This window comes from Cynocephalus volans, chromosome 9 (genome assembly GCF_027409185.1).
Source record: "Cynocephalus volans isolate mCynVol1 chromosome 9, mCynVol1.pri, whole genome shotgun sequence".
NCBI classification, from domain to species: domain Eukaryota; kingdom Metazoa; phylum Chordata; class Mammalia; order Dermoptera; family Cynocephalidae; genus Cynocephalus; species Cynocephalus volans.
In genome coordinates this window covers 69,872,747-69,900,499 of record NC_084468.1, presented here as the reverse complement: position 1 = coordinate 69,900,499, position 27,753 = coordinate 69,872,747, and the positions used below count along the sequence as shown (strand labels likewise).

The following is a 27,753-nucleotide window of genomic DNA, read 5'->3' as shown; positions in this document are numbered from 1 at the left end:
CATCCATAAGAGTAGTATATACAGTTTGTGCATGTGTGTGCTGACCTAGTGTTCTTTATCTTGCTTTTTTTCACTCAGTGGTATGCCCTGGCAACCTTTCTATGTCAGTGCAGATAACAGTATCTTCTTTCAGCTGCTGCACAATAGTCCAGTTTGGATTGGGCCAGGTGGGTTTTGTTTGTTTGTTTGTGTTTTAAAGACTATTCTCTTGGAAGCAAACAAGTCAATTGTTTGTGCAGAAAATTCAGGAATTTTCTCAGAAAATAACATAGAAGATAAGTTCCTATCCACATCAAACTATGTTTAATAAAGTAGTAACATAATGACAGTTGTGGGTTACTCTTGTAAAGAGTCTTTGATAATTGTGAAACTTCATCTTTATAACATGTATTTTCTACTCTGGATAGTACATGCTGTAACTAAATACCTTCAAGAGGTGTTTATTAAATATTCTGCATCATACACTGGGAAATATTTGCATAATTTTTAGAAGTAGTGTCTAAGTGATACAGGCATTTGTGATGAGGTTTGGGACAGAAGGAAGACTGAAGAAAACATTTTAAGTTCATAGATTTTTAATGTAACTCAAGGCTATGAATGTAGAATAGGCAGGGGAATAGGGATGAGGGATTTAAAAAACAGCCCTCAGCTTAGCCTTGAACAGTTTGGAATCCTGAAGAAAAAGGTATTTTCCTTGAGTGACAAGCATATTATCAAATAGATAGTGTCTTCTAAACCGATAGTGCTGTGTGGAAGATAGGCTTTTTGAAGGTTCAGTTTTTTAACTCTTAGGTATTTCATTAGAGATTTTAAGGTGGGCTGTGAATGTAGAGAAAAAGAAAAATCATTCGATGGGCCCGTTTAAAGAACTTCAGTGGAGTATATATGGACAAGTAGAGAAGAAGACAAGAAAAAGGAGGCTTTGTATGCTTTTATGCCTTGTGAGAATTAACCATGTACAGATGTGTTGTAATTTTCCTCATATGCAAATATCTCTTCATTTAGGTTTTTGTGATATGCTCTGTTAAACCAGATTGCCTCTGTAAAATGTGTGTGTGTGTGTGAGTGTGTGTGTGTGTGTGTGTGTGTGTGTGTGTGTGTGTGGTTCTTATACTTGTAGGTAAATGCTACTTAATTTTCAGATAATTAACCTCAGAAATTATATTGTGGTACCTTTTTAAAAAGGCAGTGAAACATAAACTTAGGCCTTTCTACATCTGCAAATTGACTGGGACTGGGACTCTCCTCCATTGGAACTGTTAACCTAAGTCCCCTGTTAGCATTGGATCAGCCTGAGTGCCTTTCTCTGACACAGACATTATAATTCACCTACAAGGATTGTTGTTGTTTGGGAATTTTCGGCTAGAAAATTTCTTTGCCCTAAGTGTTTTAAAAGTCAAGAGGTTGACTCTTCTCTATAATACATGCAATGCTTTTAAACCAGTTTCTCTTAAGAATGTGGCTGTGGCCTAATGAAGTGGTGAGCAAGATGGCACTTGCTGGTAGCATTCTGGGGAGAATTGCCATATGGCAGAGTTTGGTTGTGAACGTTAGCATTGACTCATGAATGCAAAAGAAACTGATGTGAGCCAAGTGGAGGTCAGATGCCAAAAATGAATATCCACTGCTTCCTCATGATAGCCCATGTTATATGTGGAAGTCAGGAAGGTCGTTGGGGGGTGAGTTAGAATAATGGTGTATTTCTGTTAGGTAGTTGTCTTATGTCCTTAGACTAATCAGGGGGGGAAATGATAGGAATGGAGAAATAGAGAAAGATGCCCTAAAGAAAAAGTGTTAGGAAAAGGATACTTTGATTTGAAATGAATGTATTTTAACCCACCAAAAGTAAACAGCTACATTTATATGCCAGCCCAGAAAACATTTAGTTATGTGTGGTACTTATTATATTGTATTCTCTCAATAGCTAACCTGACACCATTGCAGTGTGTTCATGGTCCAGCCTGAATTGTACTCTTACTAGCAACCTGAGAAAAGAACTAAGCCTTACAGGTCTGAAAAGACACCTTATACATATGTGTGTCTTTTGGTATGTGTCTCTTTTAAACTATGAGGGCTAGCTGCCATGAACCAAGTTGATTCTCCAGTGTCAAGGTAAAATCATGTAAGGACATAGTCTCTGAATTTGCATCGTGGTGGAAACAGACCTTCAGAGCGAGGATGAAATGCTTCACTTATTCTCTAGCAGACATACCGGAAGAACGTCCAGCAGATGATGCAGTGTCTGATCCGCAAGCTTGCTGCTCTCAGCCAGTACGAGGAAGTCCTGGCAAAAATCAGCTCCTCATCCACAGATAGGCTCACAGTTCTCAAGACCAAGCCACAGTCCATACAAAGGGATATCATTACCGTCTGCAGTGACCCCTACACATTGGCCCAGCAGCTGACTCACATCGAGCTGGTAAGGCTGCTGTCATCCTTGTCCTTTCCAACTACAGATCTGGTTTGCTCTGACAACCACACAATGTATTTGTCAGCAGTAATGTCACCCGAGAGGTCAGAATAACCCAAATGGGAAATAATCTACAAATAGCCACAACGTGCTTTGTTTAGGCATTTGAATGTGAATGCTTTTCATATTCTGGAAATTCACTTGTAAATAAATACTAATCAAAACTGAAGAGCAAAGAGTTTATTAACCTTCTTCATCTTCCGTCTCTAATTAATTTTTCTGTAACTCGCTCAGTCTTTTACTATTTTGTAGAACACTGACCTAAACAGAAAGTTGACTGTTCAGACCTTGAAGATGAATTTGGGATTAAAGGCTTATTTTTATAGTCTGCATTTAAAAATGAGGGTGATACCAAAAGTCAGTAGAAGGAGGTGACAGTCCATTTCTTTTCATTTTCTTTAGTAATGTTGACCTGTTGGATTTGTGTTTCAGGAAAGGCTCAATTATATTGGGCCAGAGGAATTTGTTCAGGCATTTGTGCAGAAGGACCCTTTGGACAATGACAAGGTAATGGGTCTACCCAGAGGTCAGCTCTGAAACAATTCTGTTTTAGGTTTTCAAGTCAGAATTTTTTTTTTTTTTTCGTTAGCCATGTCTGATTCACTGCAGTCTTTCTTGAGCTAGGTCTCTGTGCCTTTACAGTACTCTTACCCCATCGCTAATTTTAGCCTCTCCTTCCTCCTTATTGGGAAATTTAATAAGACTTTTGCAGCAAGTAGATGCAGGCATTTGTGGTGATGAAGGTAGGAGATAAAAGCATAATGGTTTTAGCAGATTAAGTCAGAAAGACAATAAAAGAGAATGCTCTGCTCATGATTCAACAATAGCAGGGCAGGAAAGACAGGATGCACATCCAGCTTGCTGAGCAAGGGTCTTGACTGCTTTGCCTCTTGTTTTAAGGTGAATCCCTTATATGACAGGTTTATTGCCTGGGTGAAGCCCATATGTAAAGAAAATAATACTGGGCATCGACTGTAAAATCAGTGTACACATATAAGAATTTTTTTCACCAGTGACCTCTAGAAGTATTTTGAATTGTTAGGCAAAGACTGCTTCACCCACTGATGAAAGCCCCCCTCTGGGAGTAGGGGCAACAGCTGTTTTCCGGCCTTAGAATAGTTTCTCTCATTACGGGAAGTGAAGAATATGTTTTGCAATAGAGGCTAGTGGACATTTTTGTTTGTTTCTTTTGGAAGGAAGGAAAGAGGGGTATAATTAACCTCTTCAAGCTTGGCCTTGAACTCCAGGATGAGATTAACTTGCTTTTGAACAGTGTGTCACTCACCCTACCAAAAACTTTGATGGTGTAGACTTCCATTTATCTACCTAGGAAGATATTTAGTTTCTTGCTACATGATGCTCCAAAATTTTGTCCTATGACTTAATTTTAGGAGAAAGTGTCTGGTCCTCTGCACTCTTAGCCTCTCCTTGCTGTGTTGATGGCAACTGGTATTTGCACTGCATTAATCAGTTAAGATTGTTGTAGAATGCAGCAAAAACCCTTCCTTTGAATTGTGCTTTTGAGGACAGGTCCCACCGAGAGTAACTTAGTTTCCTGGGAAGGGAGAGAAGGGCACGTTTACTAATGCATCAGAGTACATTCTGGGCCTCAGGGGTTTCACTGGACTACTCTAAGAGATTTTGATATTTCTGTAAGGATAATCAGGAATGTTCATGGTTCTCGCTCTCCCTTCCCCCCCCCCCTCATTCTAGAAAGATTTCCTAATCCATGAATTAAGAGTATAGGCCTGTATTGGATGAAATGAGAGCCTAATACGTTCTTTTTTTCTCCAACTCATCTGTTCCCTTTGCTTTCTCTATAGAGTTGCTACAGTGAACGGAAAAAAACACGAAACTTAGAAGCTTATGTGGAATGGTTTAATCGCCTCAGCTACTTGGTTGCTACAGAAATCTGCATGGTGGGACAATGAATTTTCTATGCCTCCTAGATTTCAATAATATTTTTTCATACTTATTTTACAACTGTTGGGCCTACGTGCTGGGTAACTGCCCTTTATTGTCTTTTTCTATGTAGCCTGTAAAGAAGAAACACCGAGCAAGAATGATTGAGTATTTCATTGATGTAGCTCGGGAGTGTTTTAACATTGGCAACTTTAATTCCTTGATGGCGATAATCTGTGAGTATTTTCTGGTGGATACATGTCCTTTAGTTTCATGAGTCCTGTGAAATGGGTTCACTGAAAATATGCAAATAGTATGGTTTTCTTAATAAAAACTGTACTTCTTAATCCTGAGTTATTTCAGAATGTTCAGAATGCGTTAGTCAAATTGGTGCAAGTGAGTGTAATCTTTCTTAAGTATGCAAGAATTCATGGCATGCTTTTAATTTATCCTTAGATAAATATTAGTGTATAAAAGCTTATGAGTGAGATATTTGTCAAAATAAAGGGTTTTTAACATATTGGGGCAGCTTGTGTATCAAGCATTATAGAAATACATGGTCTGAGACCACATTAAATGATTCCATCAGCATGAACAATATTTCTAAGAAAATGGAATATTTTCTGACTGTCCTTGCTCTTACTACTTATCACCTGCAGACCTTATTACTCTAGTATACAAACTTGCTCCTCTGTATCACGGGAATATTAACCTGAGACCCTGTTTATTTCCATTCATTCTATAAACATAGGGCGTGTGATAACAATATCTCTTGGTTGTCCCAGATTATACCTGTTGTCTAGACATAATCATTGATAATAATGGCTTTTTTATTAAAAAGTGTCTTAGTTTATGTGACAAATAATTGTAGGCGCTCAGTAAACATTGAATAAAAGAATGAAAAAAATAGTCGGGGTCAGTTTGAAGCTAGAGAATCTATCAAATTTAATTCAATAATCTTGATTCTTATAAATCTCCCCTTTCACCAAGTCCTTTTTCCATTTTGTTTGCATATCATTTCCTCTTTGTCTCCCCCATAAAAATACTGGCCAAGTTTCAACTCATTATTTAACTGACTCCATGAAAACAGTGAACAGAAAGATCATCAAAATTAGGGATCTGAAAGGCCCACTGTCTAGGTAATAGAAGATTACTTAATTTCTGTCTTAATTCCATTAAGAAAATGTCAAGGCAAGCCATAGCGTGGGAGAAAATATTTGTGATTTAGCTGACAAAGAATTTGTATCCAGAAACTACAAAGAGTTCCACAAATCAATCGGAAGACAAATAATCCCATGAAAGTAAGGGCAAAAGACTTGAACAGATACTTCACAAAAGAAGACATGCTAATGGATAATTAGTATATAAAGTGGTGCTCCACATCATTAGTCATCAGAGAAATACAAATTAAAATTGCAGTGAAATACCGTTTCACACAGTGGAATGACTGAAATGAAAAAGACTGGTTACACCAAATATTGCTGAGAATGTGGAGCAAGTGGAACTCTTATACATTATTGTTGAGCGTATCAAATGGTACTACTACTTTGGAAAACCATTTGGCAGTTTATAAAAATAAAGTTAGACATATACCTACCCTGTAATCCAGAAATTCCACACACCTACATATTTACCCCACAGAAATGTAAACATATCCACAGAAAGATTTGCACAAGAATGTATATAAGCAGCTTTATTCATAATAGCCCCAAACTGGAAACAACCCAAATGCCCCTTTACAAGTGAATGGCTAAAGGAATTGTGATATATTCATACAGTGTAATACTATTCAGCAATAAAAATGAACAATTGATACATATAAATAGCATGGATAATTTAAAAATCATTATGTTGAGCAAAAGAAGCCAGACACAAAAGAGTGTATACAGTATGATTCCATTTATATGATGTTCTAGAACAGACAAAACTAATCTGTGGTGACAGGTAACCACTGTTCTGATTTCTCTGGGGAATGGAGATTGACCACAAGAGGGTCCAAGGGAACTTTCTGGGATGATGGAATGTTTTACTGTATCTTGATTAGGGTTGTGATACCTGGACTTATGCATTTGTTAACATTCATCTAATTGTATATTTAAGATCTCTGTATTTTTCTAAATGTAAATTTTACCTCAAGTTGAAAGAAGTCTCCCTTTTCTGGTCCTTAAAATGTGAATGTTGGTTGCATGGAATTAATATATATATGGACTCATTTAGGGTGGGGTGGACTCTTTTTCTCTATGAACAGCCACGGTAATATTTTTCCAAATAACTGTAGTATGTAAAGTATCATTGAGGGGAGGTGGCACGGTGTGCTGGAATGAGTGTGGGTTATGGAATCAAATCAGTATGAGCATCTATCTCTGTTATTTGTTAGCTGGTTGACCTTGGGAAAATTTCTTACCCCCTAGAACTTCAGCTTATTCTTGTAAGAGTGCTGAAGGAATATATGAGATAGTATAGGCAAAGCATGAATGACACCTTAAGCTCTAGTTTAAGGGTTTAGGAAACTACAACCTCAGGGCCACATCTGGCTCACCACTGGTTACTTTCTGGCTAGTGAGCTAAGAATAGTTTTTATATTTTTAAGTGATTTAAAAAATGAAAAATAATGATATTTCTAACGTGAACATAATATTAATTCAAATTTCAGTGCCCATAGATAAAGTTTTACTGGAACACATCCACACTCATTTTTTTATGTAGTTATCTACATAATTAGGTTATGGCTGCTTCTGCACCACAATGACAATGTTTTGTGGTTGTGACACAAACCATGTGGCCTGCAAAGCCTAAAATGTTTACTGTATTCCCCTTTACAGAAAAAATCTGCTCACCTCTGCTCAAAGTAACTGATAGTAGTTATGCTGTTTCTGGGCTTAGGGAGAATTTGCAAAAAGAAAGTTGTAGAATTTGAGTTTATTACTAATAATTTGTAGAACTCTTACCCTTAGTAATGAACACTTTTTTTTAGGCGTATAAGTTAGGTTCTTATTTCTCTACTTCAATTTTCTTTTTTTCTCTCCCTCTGTTTTAATGGGAAGCTGGCATGAATATGAGCCCAGTCTCTCGACTAAAAAAAACTTGGGCCAAAGTGAAGACTGCGAAGTTTGACATTCTTGAGGTATGTGAAGCTGGTGTTTTGCTGTTAAGCCACATTTTACACCTGAAAGTGGAATTCCTCTGTGTGATCTTGCCTCTCGATCAGGCAGAAGAAGCCATCTATCTTTCCAGACCCAGGGAAAGGAAAGGGATTAGTGTTGGAGGAAGGGGAGATAAATCAGGTTGTAAACTAGTCCTTTTATAGAGAGAGGTGTCCATTTTGGATTGACTAGGGCAATGGTGACCTGTCAGTCACATCACATTGTATGCCAGAATGGAAACTGGGTCCTGAACAGTTGAGTTTTACTTCCCTGTGTGTCTTCTAGCTCCCTTTATCTTACACTGTCCCAGGGGAGGAGGTCCCCATCCTTACAGAAACATTTACTCACAATCCTTGCAGCAAATTTACCTAACCTGTGAAAAAGCCCTTCCCATGTAATTCTGAGGATGGTAGGAATTGTGCGCAAGGCCATGTGTGTTTGCATCATAATCAATTCAGTATCACCTTGGTGGGTTGGTGCTTTGAATCTACTATCTTTGGACATAATAAGAAAGTGTTCTTTCCCAAGTTTTCTCCCAAATTAGAAATTATCATTAGATGTATTATGTAATGCTTTATTCAAATTATCTAATTTTTTTTCCTTCTTGAAAAGCAGTATGCTTTCAATTATTTGTGCATGATTTGTTACCAAATGCAAAGAATAAGTTTACTACAAAGTGCTGGATCACTATACATCGCTTAGCATCACCCGGCCCACTGACCATCAGATGAAACCAGGAATTTTTCTAGTGCTGTTTTTGGCTTAGTTTTCAGATTTAGGTCTAATCCCAATAAGTAGTCTAGAAAGAATTTGGTTTACGTTTAACATTATAGAAGCTGACATCAGCTTGTATAAATAAACTAAACCTTAGGAAGGTAAACATTTGTGTTTTAATGTGTTTTATGTACACGAGTGTGTATGAAAAGAGATATAAATCACATTCCTAATGTGTTCCCTAATTTATTTTGAATTTTTATGCATAATTAAATATGTGATCTTGTATACTTGCTATAGTTGAGAAGTAAATAATATCTTCTCTCTTATCTCCAGCATCAGATGGACCCTTCCAGCAATTTCTATAATTATCGAACAGCTCTTCGTGGGGCAGCACAAAGGTCTTTAACTGCTCACAGTAGCAGAGAGAAGGTATGTACTTAAAGTAATGTGTTATTCATGGTAGAGTTGCCATGTTTTACACTGAAATGCAGTGTGAACTACTACACTGAGCTGCTTTTACCTGTTCAGATCTAAGATAGAGACATAGAAATTTTATCACTTGCCACATAGGAAGGAGAATGCTACAGGAAAATTGAGCCATGGAAAGGGAAAGGTGACCTGGTGTAGAACTTTGCAAATGTATATTACCATGTTATTACCTCACCTAAAGATTATTCGGTAATGCGACTTAGTTGTGTTTCAAGCAGTAAATTAAGTCATATGTTATGATGACTAAGAGCATTATTAGAGAGTAATTTGGTTTCATGGAAAATAGACATTTAAGTTCTACACAAGGTAACTGACTTAATGTAACCTTTCCTCTTAAAAGAATTAGCTTGCCTCCCATGGTTAAGTCATTTATTTTCTGAAAGTAGGTTAGTTACTATAGCATTAGACCTGCTATTACTAATTGGATGTGCGGGTGGCAGAACAAGTACAGGGGTGATATCTGAGAAATTAATGATCCTTATTCACTCTCCCTTACTCTTAAACAAGTTAATACTTTCCTGGATCTATCATTCTGTAGACTCTGAGGGTCCCTTTTTGGCACATTTTAGTGTCATATGTTTTTACAGAGGAAGGATAAGTTGTTTTGACCTTTGGTGATTCTGTTATTTGAGAATAAATAACTGGTTATGGTAAATGGGCTTATGAACACTACTTGATGGAGGTTATTTTCAGTTTTGATTCTGTCCCTCTTTTAACTTAAACTGTATCTTCAACGAATAAAGGAAAATGAGGGTAAAAAAATATTTCATGGCATCTCAGTCACTTCCCCCCCAAAAGCTTTAGCCTCAGTGATCTAAAATGAAAAGAAACACAAAATCAAACATTTAAAAAATGCTAAATTTGTTTTCAGCCAAAATATCAGTTCTGAGAATGTTTGAGAGAGATCGTCAATACATTAACTTTTTTTTTTTTAATAAAGAAATTTACGAGGTCAGCGAGAGGATATAACAGAGATAATCATCTCTTTTTCTGCCTGGTAGAGTTTACCAGCTTATAAATTTTACTTGCCTAAATCCCAGTATTCCTGTGACTAGACTGAGAAACTATCTAATCTGAGGTTTTTTTAAGCTTCAGAAAATCAGCACATGCATGGGAGGATCCCAACCCCATTAAGTGCAAGGAGACATTGGAAACTGCACATGGGCTCATCCACCTCTCTCTGTGTTGGATGCAGGGCTCTGTATGGCTCTCAGTGACAGTTTGGTAGGCTCTACCCCTGCGAGGAGGCCGTAGAATCGTATCTTTTAGGAGGGGGCTGCAGCATTGGCCAAATCGTTCTGAAGTCCAGCCTTCCAGAAACATCTCACTTGCAGGACTCTAACAGGTTATTCTAGAAAAAGTCCCAAGTATTTACCGTTCACATCATTTATAAATTCTGTCTGCTTTAATTTTGTTATTTTTTAAAACCAGTTCTATGTGAGCATATGAATTGTACTCTGTAGTTCATAAAACAAATTGAAATCATAACCACTTTTTAAAAAATGCTGTTTCTTTTTCACGATTGGTCTCAAAGTCTTCAAAATGAAAACATTTCTGGTTAAATCCATCTTTTATTCAAGAAAGTTGGGATTCTTTTTCCTTTTTTGAGATGAGGGGAAATTTTCTTTATTCCAAAGTAATTTCCTATTTTACAATCTTCGTGGCAACATAACCAAAGTAATAGGATCTTTGATATTTTCTCAAATCTCAAGTTTGCATGGTCAAAGTGGCACATCTCTAGTACCTATTACAGAACAAATCAAATCTGTTTTCTACACAGGAACCCTTAAATGTTCTTTAAGTAGCTATTTTCTTCTGTGGGTATTCATGTCTCTAGGTTTTTAACCATTCCTCACATGATTGTGTTGTTTTCAATCCTTTTGCCATTCTGATTCTGTTCCTGTGAACTTGTCCCTGATCATCAGCATTCATTTCTAGGTGTGGAACTGATAATACCTTTAAGGTATAGTTGCTGAATCTCTGAATTAAGAATATTTTGAAAGGGAATTGGAAAACACAATTACTTGAGAAATCTTCTCACTTGAGACATCATTGGCAAGACCTTCTAAGAACCAGATTTTTACTCTCTTCTACTAGTAACCTGTATATTTACTTAGCTCATGGAATTCCTAAGTCCTTATAATCTTCTGATTTTTACCATGTTAGATTTGTATAGGGGCTGTGGATCTGAAGGGAATTATCTGTTAGTGAATGAGAAATTGAAGAAGCATGTGAGACTTCTTCCTTGCATAATGAACAGAGAAGTAAAGCATCCTAAGTGAGATTGGTTATATTTCTATTTCCTTTGAACAATGCTTCAGACAATTAATAGCAGAGCATCTTGCAGGCACCAGTGAATGCGCAAATCTCATGAAGTGTAGTCAGAATTTATAATCTAGCTAGAGGCACATGACATGAACATATGAAGAGTTGAAGTATCAGTGTGAAACAGTACATGATCCGCACCACATAATCTCACGTCCCAGCACCAAAGAAGAGAGCACAGAAATAAAAGTTCTTGCTTAAAAGCTGTTACACTATACAAAGCTGTTACACTATTACATCTTGATTATAATTTTGTACTTATTTCTCTGGGGCTATCTTATGATGATATATCCTTATTATCTTGTAAGCACATACTTAACTTGGATATAATAGCATGCAAGCAGACAGACATAGTATGTTGATGAATGAGCACGGCTGTGTCCAGTAAAGCTCTATGGCCATTGTAATTTGAATTTCATATAATTTTCATGCTTCACAAAATATTATTCTTTTTATTTTTTTCTGACCACTTAAAAATGTAGAATGTGTGGTTCCAAAGGCCATACAAGAAAAGCCCACCGGTCACATTTTGCCAACTCCTAGTTTATACCACTAGTAAATTGTGGAGCCACATTTTAAATTGATGTCTGACAGAGTCCAGAGCCCAGCACTTCCCACTCATAAGTAGTCTTTCAAAGAGGCTAAGTTAAGGTGTACTTTTATCATTGTTACTATGGCTACTTAGTTCTAATGTAATAGAGAAATAGCCAATAACATTAGGAGAGGAAATGAAATCTTTACAAATTTGGCTCTAGAGATTTCCACAGACATAAATGATAAAGTATATTCAAGTGCGCTGTTGAAACTGAAGATTCACTTTGGTTATTTTATTTTCAGAGATCAGTGAAACAAATAATCAAACTTTTTTTTTTTAATGACTTTAGGGGAAATCTGAATTTCTCTGTAGAAGTAAATTGATAGTTAAGTATTTTTATTTTGTGTGTGTGAGCCAAAAAGTATGTTTGCCCATTCATTTAGTATAGAAGTGCCACATGAGTCATAGGCTGAGGAAATTTCAAAAACCTGAACTTGGGGAACCAAGATAGACCTACAGTCTGTGTTTGGTGCATTATTTGCATTGTAGAAAGTTTAGAATCTTAAAAAATAATGATGGCATTTGAGAGAAAGTGAAAGTTACTGTAGCTGAGCCTTGTTCCCTGTTCATTATGGGTTTAGGAGGACTTAGAGTACTTTCTTAGAGAGTGTTATTTTATATTAATTAATTTAATATCATCTCATCAAACCAAAGAGTTGAGAGGCAAGAAAGTATTATTAAGGAAAGTTTATTGTTTCTTAAACAACCATTAATTTTAATGTACACATTTATATTCCTCCTTCACTTGGGGCACAGCTATCTTACAACATATTGTGCAAGGTACTTCTTAGGTGATTTCCCATGAGAGCAGGTGCTAACTCGTCAAACACAGGCCAGGTTTACTCAATAGGAAGTTTGTAGCAACTATGGCCTAAAACCCTGAGCTCTCACATTATCTTGAGCAATGTCTTCAAGGGTAAGATAAAATTGTTCATCTAAAAAAAAGTTCATCTAAAATGTAGACATCTAAATGATATGGCAGTATAGATTCTAGCAGGGAGATGGGTCACACATCTTAACATCTTGATACCTGTAGTGATAGGTATTCTATGAATATTTTGCTCTAAGGAAGGGGTTGCTAAATGAAAAACAAAAGTTCTTTTAGGTATTTTTCCTTTTATCATCGCTAAAATTTTCAGATTTTATTATGTGCTCATGAATTGAGAAAAACAGGAAAAAAAACTGAAGGAAAAGCACTAACCGATCCACTTCCCAATGCCACTAGTCCTTGCTATGTTTTGGTTATTAATAGCATTTGCATCTTAAGCAAAATTATGGAAGGGAGGAAAATGCCCTCATGTAAGGTAAACAGAATATTGTACCTTAATTCATTGTGGCCTTTCGTGTAATCCAAAATTAATGTTGTTCATTAATCTCTTGAACTATTTGACAAGAGGCTAAATGTTTATTTGCCCAGACAGACCAGACTCTTCTGTTTTATCTAGATTGTGATACCATTCTTCAGTCTCTTAATCAAAGATATCTATTTCCTCAATGAGGGCTGTGCCAACCGCCTTCCAAACGGCCACGTCAATTTTGAGGTGAGTGTGATAAAGGAACATACAAAAATCCGAGCACAGGGAGAGGAGCAGCTTCTCCAACCTTGCATCCCAGACCAGGCAGCCAGCGCTGATTCTGCACTTTCAGAACAAATTTTCTCTTTCCCTACTATTTTGTAAGAAATTAACAATACCTAGTAGAAGAGAGTAGCTGTACCATTATTATTTGAGGGAACCTGAGTACGTTTTTTATAGTTTTTATTTTCTTTAAATTAAAAAATGTATTTAATTCAGAAGATGAAAGACCAGAAGGAAGCATTTTAAATGGAATTGTTTCTTCCAAGCTCATAATTTTTGATGACTGCCTTTAAATTCTTTTTTATTCTCTTGCAGAAATTTTGGGAACTGGCCAAACAAGTGAGTGAATTTATGACATGGAAACAAGTGGAGTGTCCATTTGAGAGGGACCGGAAGATCCTGCAGTATCTGCTCACAGTGCCAGTGTTCAGTGAAGATGGTGAGGCCATTTAGTTGGAGCTGCCACCAGTGTCCCCAAATCCCATATTTATGAAATTAGTATATAAATGCTTAGTGCTTGTGAAGAAAGAACTTTTTAAGCTAGCCGTAGTAACGCCATTTTGCAAGGCACAAAACATTACCCTGGTTAAAAGTCCCTAGCATAGGAAAAGTACAGCCTGAGGTTGAGACCAGATAACGAACAGGATATCTGTGGTTATGCACCTGGGCCCCGGCCCGAGGCAAAGGGCGGATAGTTCCCAGAAATAGACAAGTCAGTTAAAGTTTCAAGAGTGCCCCTCAGCTGTTTCAAGGACTCCCAACAGTTTCCAGGGTGCCCCTCAGCTGTTTCAAGGACTCCCAACAGTTTCCAGGGTGCCCCTCAGCTGTTTCAAGGACTCCCAACAGTTTCCAGGGTGCCCCTCAGCTGTTTCAAGGACTCCCAACAGTTTCCAGGGTGCCCCTCAGCTGTTTCAAGGACTCCCAACAGTTTCCAGGGTGCCCCTCAGCTGTTTCAAGGACTCCCACCAGTTTCCAGGGTGCCCCTCAGCTGTTTCAAGGACTCCCACTTGACCGAAGTTCACCCCTGGCTTGATTTAAACTAACCAATTAAACTTGCTTCTCGCTTCTGTACCCGCGCTTATTTGAACTGACCAATTAAACTCGCTTCTCGCTTCTGTACCCGCGCTTTTTGCTATAAAAAGGACCCAGGAGCTTCACTCGGCGCGCCAGTCTTCCAAAAGACTGTGTCGCCCGGGTACCCGTGTGTTCAAATAAACCTCTTGCTGTTTGCATCCGTCTTCGTGGTCTCGCTGTTCCTTGGGAGGGTCTCCCTGAACTGACTGACTACCCACTTTGGGAGTCTTTCATTTGGGGGCTCGTCCGGGATCGGAGACCCCCACCCAGGGACCACCGACCCACCAACGGGAGGTAAGCTGGCCAGCAGTCGTTCTGTGTCTCGTTTCTGTGTCTCGTTTCTGTGTCTAATCCTGTGACTCTGACTGTCTTTCTGAGTGCGCGCATTTTGGTTTCAGTTTGTTCCGGGTTAGTCGCTCTGGGAGCGAAGTGCGGGTAGCGAACAGACGTGTTCGGGGGCTCGCCACCCGGCAATCCTGGGAGACGTCCCAGGATCAGGGGAGGACCAGGGACGCCTGGTGGACCCCTTGGCAGAGGATTATTGTGTTTTGGTCTCACCGCGTCTCGGGAGGCGCGCTCTGCCATCGGACTCTTTCTTCTATTTCTACGGCACTCGGTCTCGTCGCCGTTTCTGGTTTCTTTTTGTCTTAGTTGTGATAGGTCTTTGCGTCGTCGTTCCCCTATTGGAAATTTTCGAGATGGGGCAAAGTGCCCTTACGCCCCTCTCCCTTACTCTAGATCATTGGAAAGATGTCAAAGCCAGGGCTCACAATCTGTCCATGGAGATCAAAAAAGGAAAATGGCAGACTTTCTGTTCGTCTGAGTGGCCCACATTCGGCGTAGGTTGGCCGCCAGAGGGAACCTTTGATCTTACTGTCATTTTTGCAGTTAAAAAGATTGTTTTTCAGGAGACCGGAGGACACCCGGACCAGGTTGCCTGTGTCGTGGTATGGCAAGACCTCGCCCAGAATCCCCCTCCCTGGGTGCCACCCTCCAGCAAAGTCGCTGTTGTTTCGGGATCAGAAAATACTCAAAGGCCACCTACAAGGAAGCCTTCCGCCCCTCCCCAACCCCCCGTCCTCCCGACACCAGATGACCTATTTTCTCTCTCTGAAACCCCACCTTACCCGGCGGCCCCGCTGCCCCCTCTGGCCCCTCAGGGAAACAGATCGGCACCAGGCCGAGCGCCCGGTGATCCTAGCCCTGAGGGACCGGCTGCGGGGACTAGGAGCCGCCAACCTCGCAGTCCGAGAGACGGCTCCGGTCCTGACTCCACCGTAGCTTTGCCCCTCCGAGCCATAGGGCCCCCAGCTGAGCCTAATGGCTTGGTCCCTCTACAGTATTGGCCTTTTTCCTCAGCAGATCTTTACAATTGGAAGTCTAACCACCCGTCTTTTTCTGAAAAACCAGCAGGACTCACGGGACTTCTTGAGTCCCTTATGTTCTCTCACCAGCCCACTTGGGACGATTGCCAACAGCTACTCCAGATCCTCTTCACCACTGAAGAGCGAGAAAGGATTCTTCTGGAGGCCCGCAAGAACGTTCTCGGGGACAACGGGGCCCCTACACAACTCGAGAACCTCATTAATGAGGCCTTCCCCCTCAATCGACCTCAATGGGATTACAACACGGCCGAAGGTAGGGAGCGTCTTCTGGTCTACCGCCGGACTCTAGTGGCAGGTCTCAAAGGGGCAGCCCGGCGCCCCACCAATTTGGCTAAGGTAAGAGAGGTCTTGCAGGGACCGGTAGAACCCCCCTCGGTTTTCTTGGAACGCCTGATGGAGGCATATAGGAGATACACTCCGTTTGACCCCTCTTCTGAGGGACAGCAGGCGGCAGTTGCCATGGCCTTTATCGGCCAGTCAGCCCCAGATATCAAGAAAAAGTTACAAAGACTAGAGGGGCTCCAAGACTTTTCCTTACAAGACTTAGTAAAGGAGGCAGAAAAGGTGTACCACAAGAGAGAAACAGAAGAAGAAAGACAGGAAAGAGAAAAAAAAGAGACAGAAGAGAGAGAGAGGCGGCGTGATAAACGCCAAGAAAAAAATTTAACTAGGATTTTGGCCACAGTAGTAAGTGATAAAGGGTTTACAGATAAGCAGAAAGGGACCCTGAGCAACCGGGCAAGACCGACACCTAGGGACAAAAGGCCTCCTCTCGACAGGGACCAGTGCGCCTACTGCAAAGAGAAAGGCCACTGGGCAAGGGAATGCCCCCGAAAAAAGAAAAACGACAAAAAAGCTAGGGTTCTATCCCTAGACGACTAGGGGAGTCAAGGTTCGGACCCCCTCCCCGAACCTAGGGTAACATTGACAGTGGAGGGGACCCCCATCGAGTTTCTGGTCGATACCGGGGCTGAACATTCGGTACTGACCCAACCCATGGGGAAGGTAGGGTCCAGGCGGACAGTCGTAGTAGGAGCGACCGGCAGCAAAGTCTACCCCTGGACCACACAGAGACTTTTAAGGGTCGGACATAAGCAAGTGACCCATTCCTTTTTGGTCATACCTGAGTGCCCTACTCCTCTGTTGGGCCGGGACATCCTGACCAAACTAAAAGCTCAAATCCAGTTTTCTACAGAGGGCCCACAAGTAACATGGGGAGATCACTCTACCATGTGCCTGGTCCTAAACCTAGAAGAAGAATACCGGCTGTATGAAAAGCCGGCCTCTCCCTCCATCGACCCATCCTGGCTCCAACTTTTTCCCACCGTATGGGCAGAAAAGACAGGTATGGGACTGGCCAATAACGTCCCACCAGTAGTAGTAGAGCTGAAATCGGGTGCCTCACCGGTGGCCGTCCGACAGTATCCAATGACTAAAGAAGCCCGGGAAGGCATCAGACCCCACATCCAAAGGTTCTTAGACCTAGGGGTCTTAGTGCCCTGCCAGTCGCCCTGGAACACCCCTCTGCTACCAGTAAAAAAGCCAGGGACCAATGACTATCGGCCAGTCCAAGACTTGAGAGAAATTAACAAAAGGGTGCAAGACATTCATCCCTCAGTCCCAAACCCATACAGCCTCCTGAGTTCCCTTCCGCCTAGTCACACTTGGTACTCAGTCTTGGATCTCAAGGATGCCTTTTTTTGCCTCAGACTACACCCCAACAGCCAGCCACTGTTCGCGTCCGAGTGGAGAGACCCAGAAAAAGGTAACACAGGTCAGCTGACCTGGACACGGCTGCCACAGGGGTTCAAAAATTCTCCCACTCTCTTCGACGAGGCCCTCCACCGAGATTTAGCTCCTTTTAGGGCTCTCAACCCCCAGGTCATATTACTCCAATATGTGGACGACCTCCTAGTGGCAGCTCCCACATATGAAGGCTGCAAAAGAGGGACACAAAAGCTCTTGCAGGAACTGAGTAAGTTGGGGTACCGGGTATCAGCTAAAAAGGCCCAGTTATGCCAGAAAGAGGTCACCTATTTGGGGTACCTGCTCAAAGGGGGAAAAAGATGGCTGACCCCGGCCCGGAAAGCTACAGTTATGAAGATCCCTACTCCCACAACCCCCAGGCAGGTCCGCGAATTTCTGGGTACTGCCGGATTCTGCAGGCTCTGGATTCCTGGGTTTGCTTCCCTGGCTGCACCCTTGTACCCCCTGACAAGGGAAAACATTCCTTTTACCTGGACTGAGGAGCATCAAAAGGCTTTTGACCACATAAAAAAAGCCTTGCTGTCTGCCCCCGCCTTGGCTCTCCCAGACCTCACCAAATCATTTACTCTGTACGTAGATGAAAGAGCCGGTGTAGCCCGAGGAGTGCTTACTCAGACCCTAGGACCATGGCGACGGCCAGTAGCTTATCTATCAAAAAAACTGGATCCAGTGGCCAGTGGGTGGCCAACCTGCCTAAAAGCGGTTGCTGCAGTGGCACTCCTCCTCAAAGACGCTGATAAGTTAACCTTGGGGCAAAATGTGACTGTGATTGCTTCCCACAGCCTCGAAAGTATCGTGCGGCAGCCCCCCAATCGGTGGATGACCAATGCCAGAATGACTCATTACCAGAGTTTGCTGCTAAACGAAAGAATATCTTTCGCGCCCCCTGCTGTCCTGAACCCAGCTACCCTACTACCAGTCGAGTCAGAATCCACCCCAGTACACCAATGCTCAGAAATCCTTGCTGAAGAAGCTGGGACTCGACGGGACCTGAAGGACCAGCCATTGCCCGGAGTGCCTGCCTGGTATACAGACGGTAGCAGCTTCATTGCGGAAGGTAAGAAGAAAGCAGGGGCCGCCATCGTAGATGGCAAACGGACGGTATGGGCAAGCAGCCTGCCAGAAGGGACATCAGCCCAGAAGGCCGAGCTAATAGCCTTGACGCAGGCATTACGCCTAGCCGAAGGAAAAAACATCAACATCTATACGGACAGCAGGTATGCTTTTGCCACTGCTCACATTCATGGGGCAATATATAAACAGAGGGGACTGCTCACTTCTGCTGGAAAAGACATTAAAAATAAACAAGAAATTCTGGCTCTGCTAGAGGCCATTTACCTCCCTAAGCAGGTCGCCATTATCCACTGCCCGGGCCACCAGAGAGGAAATAACCCTGTGGCGGCCGGGAACCGGAGGGCCGACGAGGCTGCAAAACAAGCCGCCCTGTCGGTCAGGGTGCTAGCAGAAACTATAAAGCTTCAAGAGCCAATCGAGCCTGCTCAAGCTAGGACCAAGCCAAGAGAGCTCACTCCTGACCAGGGAAAAGAATTCATTCAGCGGTTACATCAGCTAACACACTTAGGACCAGAAAAGCTCCTTCAACTGGCAAGCCGCACCAGCCTCTCCATCCCGAACCTCCGGTCCACTGTTCAAGAAGTCGCCAATCGGTGTCCAGCTTGCGCCATGACTAATGCGGCTACCACCTACCGAGAGACCGGAAAAAGACAACGGGGAGATCGACCCGGCGTATACTGGGAAGTAGACTTTACAGAGGTAAAGCCTGGCCGGTATGGGAACAGGTATCTGCTAGTATTTGTAGATACTTTCTCTGGATGGGTAGAAGCTTTTCCTACCAAAACGGAAACGGCCCTGACTGTATGTAAAAAGATACTAGAAGAAATCCTGCCCCGTTTCGGGATCCCTAAGGTGATCGGGTCAGATAATGGCCCAGCCTTTGTTGCTCAGGTAAGCCAGGGACTAGCCACACAACTGGGGATAAATTGGAAATTACATTGTGCGTATAGGCCCCAGAGCTCAGGTCAAGTAGAGAGAATGAATAGAACCATCAAAGAGACCTTAACTAAATTGGCCTTAGAGACCGGTGGAAAAGACTGGGTGGCCCTCCTTCCCTTAGCGCTGTTCAGAGCCAGGAATACCCCTGGCCAGTTCGGTCTAACTCCCTATGAAATCCTCTACGGGGGACCCCCCCCCATACTTGAGTTGGGAGAAACACTGGGTCCCGATGATAATTTTCTCCCTGTCTTATTTACCCACTTAAAGGCTCTAGAAGTTGTGAAGACCCAGATTTGGGACCAGATCAAAGAGACATATCAGCCCGGTACCATAGCTGTCCCCCACCCGTTCCAGGTCGGAGACCGAGTGCTGGTCAGACGCCATCGACCCAGCAACCTTGAGCCTCGGTGGAAAGGCCCGTATCTGGTATTGCTGACCACCCCGACCGCAGTAAAAGTTGATGGCATCGCTGCCTGGGTCCATGCTTCCCATCTCAAGCCTGCACCACCCCCGGCACCAAACGAGACCTGGGAGCTGGAAAGGACTGATCATCCTCTTAAGCTGCGTATTCGGCGGCGGAAAAATGAGTCCACCGGGTAAGAACCCCCACCGGCCTGTGATCCTCACCTGGAAGGTACTGTCCCAAACTGGAGAAGTTGTCTGGACCAAACAGGCTACCCAGCCGCCTTGGACTTGGTGGCCCGATCTTAAACCTGATGTATGTGCCCTGGCGGCGGGTATTGAAACCTGGGATATCCCGGGATCCAGTGTATCGGCCTCCAAGGCCCAGATCAGACCCCCTGACTCAGACTATACAAAAGCTTATAATCAGATCACCTGGGGGGTCCCAGGGTGCAGCTATCCCCGAGCTAGAAACAGGCTTGCCGCTTCCCCCTTCTACGTGTGCCCCCGGGATGGCCGGACCCTTTCAGAAGCTAGAAGGTGCGGAGGGCTGGAATCCCTATATTGCAAAGAATGGGGTTGTGAAACCACGGGGACAGTCTACTGGGGACCTAGTTCCTCATGGGACCTCATAACTGTAGAACGTAACGGTAGCAGTAAAAGCTGTGACAACTCCGGCTGGTGTAACCCCCTTAAAATAAAATTCACAGAGAAAGGAAAAAATTCCAGAGATTGGGCACAAGGAAGAACCTGGGGACTAAGGTTCTATTTGACGGGAAACGATCCAGGTGTACTGTTCACCATTCGCCTAGATATCACCAATATGCCAACTGTGGCAGTGGGCCCCGACCCCGTCCTTGCAGAACAGGGACCTCCTAGCAACAAGCTGTTCCCAATGACTAGCAGGCAACCCCCCGCGGCACAAAGGAGCACGGCTACACAGAGCCTCCTATCACCAGGCACTCTACCCCCCACCACGGGTGACAGGCTCTTTGGTCTTGTACAGGGGGCCTTCCTAGCTCTAAATGCCACCAACCCGAACGCCACAGAGCATTGCTGGCTCTGTCTGGCCATAAGCCCCCCCTACTATGAAGGAATAGCCTTTTTGGGAGAGGCCAATTATACCAGCGCCGAGAGTTGCCGTTGGGGGACCCAGGGAAAGCTTACTCTCACAGAGGTCACAGGACAAGGGTTATGTATAGGAACAATACCTTCTACCCATCAACATCTTTGCAACCAGACCCTATCCATCAATTCCTCCGGGGACCATCAGTACCTTCTCCCCTCCAACCATAGCTGGTGGGCTTGCAGCACCGGTCTCACCCCTTGCGTTTCCCTCTCAGTTTTTAATCAGTCTAAGGATTTCTGTGTCCAGGTTCAGCTGATTCCTCGCATCTATTACCATCCTGAAGAAACTTTGTTGCAGGCCTATGACAACCCTCATCCCAGGTTTAAGAGAGAACCTCTCACACTTACCCTAGCTGTCCTACTGGGAATTGTGGCAGGTATAGGTACCGGCTCGGCTGCTCTGATTAAAGGACCTATAGACCTCCAGCGGGGCCTAACCGAGCTCCAGACTGCCATGGACACTGACCTCCGGGCCCTCCAGGATTCAGTCAGCAAGTTAGAGGACTCATTGACTTCTCTATCTGAGGTAGTACTCCAAAATAGGCGAGGCCTTGACTTACTGTTTTTAAGAGAGGGAGGCCTCTGCGCGGCCCTCAGAGAGGAGTGCTGTTTTTATGTAGACCATTCAGGTGTGATACGAGACACCATGGCCAAACTCAAACAAAGACTAGATAAAAGACAGTTAGAGCGCCAAAAAGATCAAAACTGGTTTGAAGGTTGGTTCAATAGCTCCCCTTGGTTCACTACCCTACTATCAACCATCGCCGGGCCCCTAGTACTCCTTCTTCTGTTGCTCATTCTGGGGCCCTGTGTCATCAACAGGTTAGTCCAATTCATCAATGATAAGATGAGTACAATTAAGGTCCTGGTTCTTAGACAAAAATATCAGACTATAGATAATGAAAATAACTTTTAACTCCGCTCTAAGATTAGAGCTATCCACAAAAGAAATGGGGGAATGAAGAAAGAACTTTTTAAGCTAGCCGTAGTAACGCCATTTTGCAAGGCACAAAACATTACCCTGGTTAAAAGTCCCTAGCATAGGAAAAGTACAGCCTGAGGTTGAGACCAGATAACGAACAGGATATCTGTGGTTATGCACCTGGGCCCCGGCCCGAGGCAAAGGGCGGATAGTTCCCAGAAATAGACAAGTCAGTTAAAGTTTCAAGAGTGCCCCTCAGCTGTTTCAAGGACTCCCAACAGTTTCCAGGGTGCCCCTCAGCTGTTTCAAGGACTCCCAACAGTTTCCAGGGTGCCCCTCAGCTGTTTCAAGGACTCCCAACAGTTTCCAGGGTGCCCCTCAGCTGTTTCAAGGACTCCCAACAGTTTCCAGGGTGCCCCTCAGCTGTTTCAAGGACTCCCAACAGTTTCCAGGGTGCCCCTCAGCTGTTTCAAGGACTCCCACCAGTTTCCAGGGTGCCCCTCAGCTGTTTCAAGGACTCCCACTTGACCGAAGTTCACCCCTGGCTTGATTTAAACTAACCAATTAAACTTGCTTCTCGCTTCTGTACCCGCGCTTATTTGAACTGACCAATTAAACTCGCTTCTCGCTTCTGTACCCGCGCTTTTTGCTATAAAAAGGACCCAGGAGCTTCACTCGGCGCGCCAGTCTTCCAAAAGACTGTGTCGCCCGGGTACCCGTGTGTTCAAATAAACCTCTTGCTGTTTGCATCCGTCTTCGTGGTCTCGCTGTTCCTTGGGAGGGTCTCCCTGAACTGACTGACTACCCACTTTGGGAGTCTTTCACTTGCTTCCTCAAGTAGTATGAGGCCTGTCCTCTGATCCGTTCCATCGAAAAAGTTTTCTGTTGCACAGAAAAACCTTATGATTTATCTCTAAAATATTTCCACTTAATATTCACCCATACACAGTGTGTTTCTGTGTTTAAACATATTTTACAATACAAGATCTGTGAAGTTTTTAGCACAAATGGAAAGTTATTAAAGGATTTTTTTTTTTCTTGATTGGGCTTGCTTCAGTGGAGATAAAGATTTTTTGTAGTATATTGGTAGTTAAAGTAAGTTCAGGAAGAAAAACCAAAACTGTACATTGCTACCCCCTGCTGTTTAAAAAAGTAGTGTAAAGTCTTGACCTGTTAAACATTAGGGAAACTGAGGCAGAAAAAGTGATTGAATATGTGTACAAAAAATTCACCAGAAGAGAGAGTTAGAGTTTGTAAAAGATTTGGGCATTTATTCTATTGATTTATTATATCCTAATATTATAGGAATCAATAGCACCTATTAACTAACAATTTCTCATAGTAGGTTGGTACTAGTAGATTGATAGTTTACAGTAATGACTGAAGAATATTTTGAATTGATATTATCTATTCCAGAGGGGACTTGGTTGTTTTAAATCTCTGTAAATAGGATTCATAACAAGTTTTTACATTTTTAGATGAAGATTCTTTCTGATTTAAAAAGGAAGAAAAAAAATACTAGAAAGGTGGGAAATTGGCCTAGAAAATCTGGCATTTTACTTACTAAGAATTTTTTTAAAACTAGGAAAGGACCTCACCTCTCTCTTTTTAGAGAACATAACTATGAGCGTATGACAGTATCATATGGCTTGCAAAAAAGGCTTGTAAGCCTTTCGTCTCGTAAATTCTTAGTTAATTAAATGCCTGTCTGGCTAGAGGCCCCTGCGGTTTTTGTTGAGATGGGAAATCAGATGCAAAGTGATATTCTGTGTTCTTCATGAAACAGTTAAGCTTCTCAGTTATAATTTTTTTGTTGTTTGTTTATTTTTTACAATGTAGTTGATTTTTGTGGCCCTTTACCAATATAATTTTATATTTTAAAGACTGTGTTTTGCTGTAGGGTTTTGCTCATCTTGAACAGGGGATGGACGGTGGTGGGTAATATTTCGGGAGATGGCTTCAGTGTTAACGCATTCTTTCTTTTGGTTGACTGCAGCTCTCTACTTGGCTTCTTATGAGAGTGAAGGACCTGAAAATCATGTAGAGAAAGACAGATGGAAGTCTTTAAGGTGGGTCTCATCGCTGTACAAATCTAAAGAAAATGTTGGTTCTACTTGAAGAAAGCCACATGGCTTTCTATGGGAGGCCCTGGACTACCTGTTCCAGGTCCTCTTTACCTTATCTCCTGTTAACCAAATCTTTGTGGCTTAGAATTCTCATTGCCATCATTTGGTTTTATTGCTTTTCATTTTTTTTTATAATGGCAATATATAGTGACTCAGTTTTTTCTCTCTCTCATTATTTAATGGAATGAGGAACTGAAATTACCCCATGGCATGGTTAAAAAAAAAAAAAAAACCATCAGCTAGTAAGTTCAGACCTTATTTCTGAATAGTTCTTCTAACACTAAAATTTTATTTGACCTAAGATTAAAAAAAGAACTAAGTACCAGTTGGCTCAGTAAAGTTGGGTGTATCACATACCAACCAGATGTCATCAGTCCCCTCTTTGGTCTGACAGAGAGAGTTGGGACTTTAAACATAATATGGAGTTTCTTCAAATTTAAAAATTTCGCTATTCTATTAGTATTTTCAAACATTACTAGGATGCGTAAATTTGTATTTTAAGCATCTGAGATACTTTAATAGGCATAAGCAGCCCAAGATATAGTAAAATATAATCAAAATTGCTGTCATAGTGTTTCTACTAAGAAACTCTGGAAATGTATACCTTTTTGCATTGGGGTTGACAAGCACATTTTCTCATCTTCCTTTTGTGGTCCCAGAGTCATTTGTGAGCCATCATTATACTCGAAATTAAGCTAGATTTCATGACCAGGATATCTAAGATATACTTGGTTTTGTGTGATTGTGTTTGTTACAAAGGAAAATTTAGGCCTTCTTCTTTGTACCTCTCAGGGAGGAGGCATGAGGTTCAGAGGCACTGGAATTGTTATCCTTAGAGCCAGTGCTGGGTAAAGGATTGGAGATGTTTTTTGTATCCCCAGACACTAACACAGAGAAGGTATGGCCAATGCTTGGAGGCATGGGAAGATCACAGACTTGCCGGGCTCAAGCCCAAATCTATTTTTTTTAGATTTTGTGCCTGCCAATAGCACATTTCAATTAAAAATTTATATTCCATTGTGTTTGTATTAAAAGATATTTATTGTACTCCTTAGTATTATTCATGTGCAAAACATGAGCCTCAAAGTGTACATCTTGTTGAATAAAAGATTTAGGAATTGCTCCTTTATATTGCCCTTTTTAGATGAATTTTGCCTTCCATATTTCTCCTTTCTAATCTCCCTTTCTATTTTTAAGAAATAGTAAGTTTGGTGAGGTACCTGGGTATAGTTTAGCTATTATTATTTCTCTTGTAGATTTTTAAAAATATTGGTAAGCAAATTGGCTATGCATAAATGATACCTGCTATCAGCATTACCCATGACATCCAGACATATTAAAATAATTCAGACCTAGCTACAATTCTTTTCTAATTGTCTAGTTTTTTTAAATATCATATTCCTATTGATTATTGATTAGACTGGAAACGTTTGAAGGTCAAAAGTTTGATAGTAAAAGCTAAAGCCTGAATTGTGTAATCTCTTCCCATATCTGTATGTACTATACTCACATCATACAACAGCACTTAACATTTGATTGGTTGAAATGTGACCAAAGAAATGTAGTGGAGAATTTGGAAATAGGAGGTGAAAAAGAGAGTGTACTGGCTTAAATTGAGACACGAATCCATGAACCTACCTGCAGTTGTCCTCCACTCAGAAGTGCTCGGTAGTGATGCTGCTGCTAAGAACTGCTTGGGGGACTAGCAGTGGCCCAAGTAAAAGGAATGGTGTATAAGCAAATATGTGTGTAAACACAGTGAAGATATATTCTTTGGTATAAAAGACTATAGTTTCCATGTTAAAGTTGTTTTTTAAAGACCCTTCAAGGGGCCGACCCCGTGGCGCACTCGGGAGAGTGCGGCGCTGGGAGCTCTGCAGTGCTCCTGCCGCGGGTTCGGATCCTATATAAGGACGGCCAGTGCGCTCACTGGCTGAGCGCGGTGCGGCCGGTCCCAAAAAGACAAAAAAAAAAAAAAGAAAGAAACAAAGAAACTAACCTGTGGCTCACTCGGGAGAGTGTGGCTTGGCACCGCCAAGCAGCGGTTCGGATCCTATATAGGGATGGCCGCTGCGGTGCGGCCAGTCACAAAAAAAGACAAAAAAAAAAAAAAAAAGACCCTTCAAGAACAAACTCTCCTTCATGTCTGTGTGTAAGCCATGCATGCCCTGCCCTCTGCCTTTTCCACATCCTGTCTATTCTCCTGACACAGCTCCAGTGCCTCCCCCATCGCTGGCCATCTCCATCCAGGATAAGTCCCTGGGTCAGACAGACACTCCTAGGCCCGGTCTTCCTCCTGCGGCCAGGCAGGTGTTGTTTGTGTAGTGCATGTGGTTCTTTTCCCAGCTACAGCATGAGCCCCCGGAGGGTGGGCACAGGGCCTTCCCCTCTCCTCTGCCCCAGCAGTGGCCGGCGTCCACGCACCGCTGCTCTGCCACCATGCTCCTGCAGTGCTGCAGCATGACACCACCTTACTGCAGGTGTGGGCCCAGCATAGCAACAGCAATGAGGAGAAAGAAAATAGGTTATTTAAATTTGCAAAACCATATATTTTAAGTGGATACTAATACTAAGTATTCTAGAATGATAGTACCTACCTGAAAACTGGTATATATACATTAGCTTTGAAGGCAATAAGATATTTTTACATGGATGTTTTTCCTGCTGGCCCAGAGCCATTCATTGGAGACACTTAGATTCATCAATGGCAATGACAGTACACCTCTGAGGGCAGACACCTTTCTTGTCAACTACTATTTAAATGCTCCCAATGGTCATGGAATATGTTGTTGAAGATGCTTGTATCTTCAACAAGTAAACCCATCTGATGAGACTGGCCTTTTATCTAAAACTTTTTATCATGAATGATCTTTTATTTGGGGTTTTTGTTTTAAAATAAACCCACTCAAGATATAGATTAATCTTAATCTATAAACAAAACTTTTGCCATCTCCCTTAATAAATATTTGTTTTAAGTGACTAGCAATTTTCCCAAAGAACTGGTAGGACTCCAAAGCTTGATTTATTTATTTTTCTTCCTGGTTTTAACTATCTAAATCAAACTTAAAAGTGTAGGAAAGATAAAATTTGTATTAGGCAGGGTATTTTAATCCTGGTTCAAATAGTCTGTCACATCCTGTCTTACCCTGTTTGTTTTACTTCTCAGGTCCAGCCTCCTCGGCAGAGTTTAACACACGGGAGCTGATTGCTGCCACTGCTGCTGCTTCTGCCACCGTCACTGCACCTCATGCACATCATTGAGGGGCTGGCCTTTGTTTTCTGGCATCTCATACTAGGAAAAATCATGAAGACCCCGCAGTCATCGGAGTGCTCTGGTCCACAAAGCAAGCAAGCTCACTCGAGCAGATGGGGAACTTATTTCCCACAATGACAGATTGACTCAGATTTTGTGAGACTGAAATGCTCGCTGAAGACACTTGAGAAAGAATCCTCTAAAGATCCCGGCTCTGCACATGATTCATCTCCTGGAATTTCCATGTGAATCACAACTCTGCACCTGGATGGAGTTTTCTTTTGTGTGTGCGTTTTTTTATTTGGTTGAACATTTGCTGCTAATGGGACTTGCCCAGCTGAGTGCTGGCTCTTAGGAAGCCCATGTTTCTTTGTTAACTTAAATGAAAAAGGGAGAGGAGGGAGGGGATTTCAAAACCCCCCATTTAGACCCCACACCTCAGCTCAATCAGTATTGCCAGAAGTA

At 42.2% G+C, this 27,753-nt stretch overlaps 1 protein-coding gene across 3 annotated transcripts in view; it reads left to right on the top strand.

Moving 5' to 3' along the window:
* The window catches only part of RASGEF1B (RasGEF domain family member 1B), a 33,870-nt gene extending 6,600 nt beyond the window's left edge, over positions 1–27,270 (top strand). For 2 of the 3 annotated variants that reach the window (XM_063107886.1, XM_063107884.1), the window contains 10 exons: positions 2,207–2,419; positions 2,903–2,977; positions 4,294–4,389; positions 4,506–4,608; positions 7,417–7,496; positions 8,566–8,661; positions 13,087–13,182; positions 13,534–13,657; positions 23,906–23,978; positions 27,202–27,270. In XM_063107886.1, coding sequence (XP_062963956.1) covers positions 2,207–2,419; positions 2,903–2,977; positions 4,294–4,389; positions 4,506–4,608; positions 7,417–7,496; positions 8,566–8,661; positions 13,087–13,182; positions 13,534–13,657; positions 23,906–23,978; positions 27,202–27,226 — 981 coding nt within the window. In that variant the 3' untranslated portion in view covers positions 27,227–27,270. Of the gene's footprint in view, positions 1–2,203; positions 2,420–2,902; positions 2,978–4,293; positions 4,390–4,505; positions 4,609–7,416; positions 7,497–8,565; positions 8,662–13,086; positions 13,183–13,533; positions 13,658–23,905; positions 23,979–27,201 lie in introns of all 3 variants that reach the window. The other variant, XM_063107885.1, reaches the window with a different exon arrangement.
* The last annotated feature ends 483 nt before the right edge of the window (positions 27,271–27,753 follow it).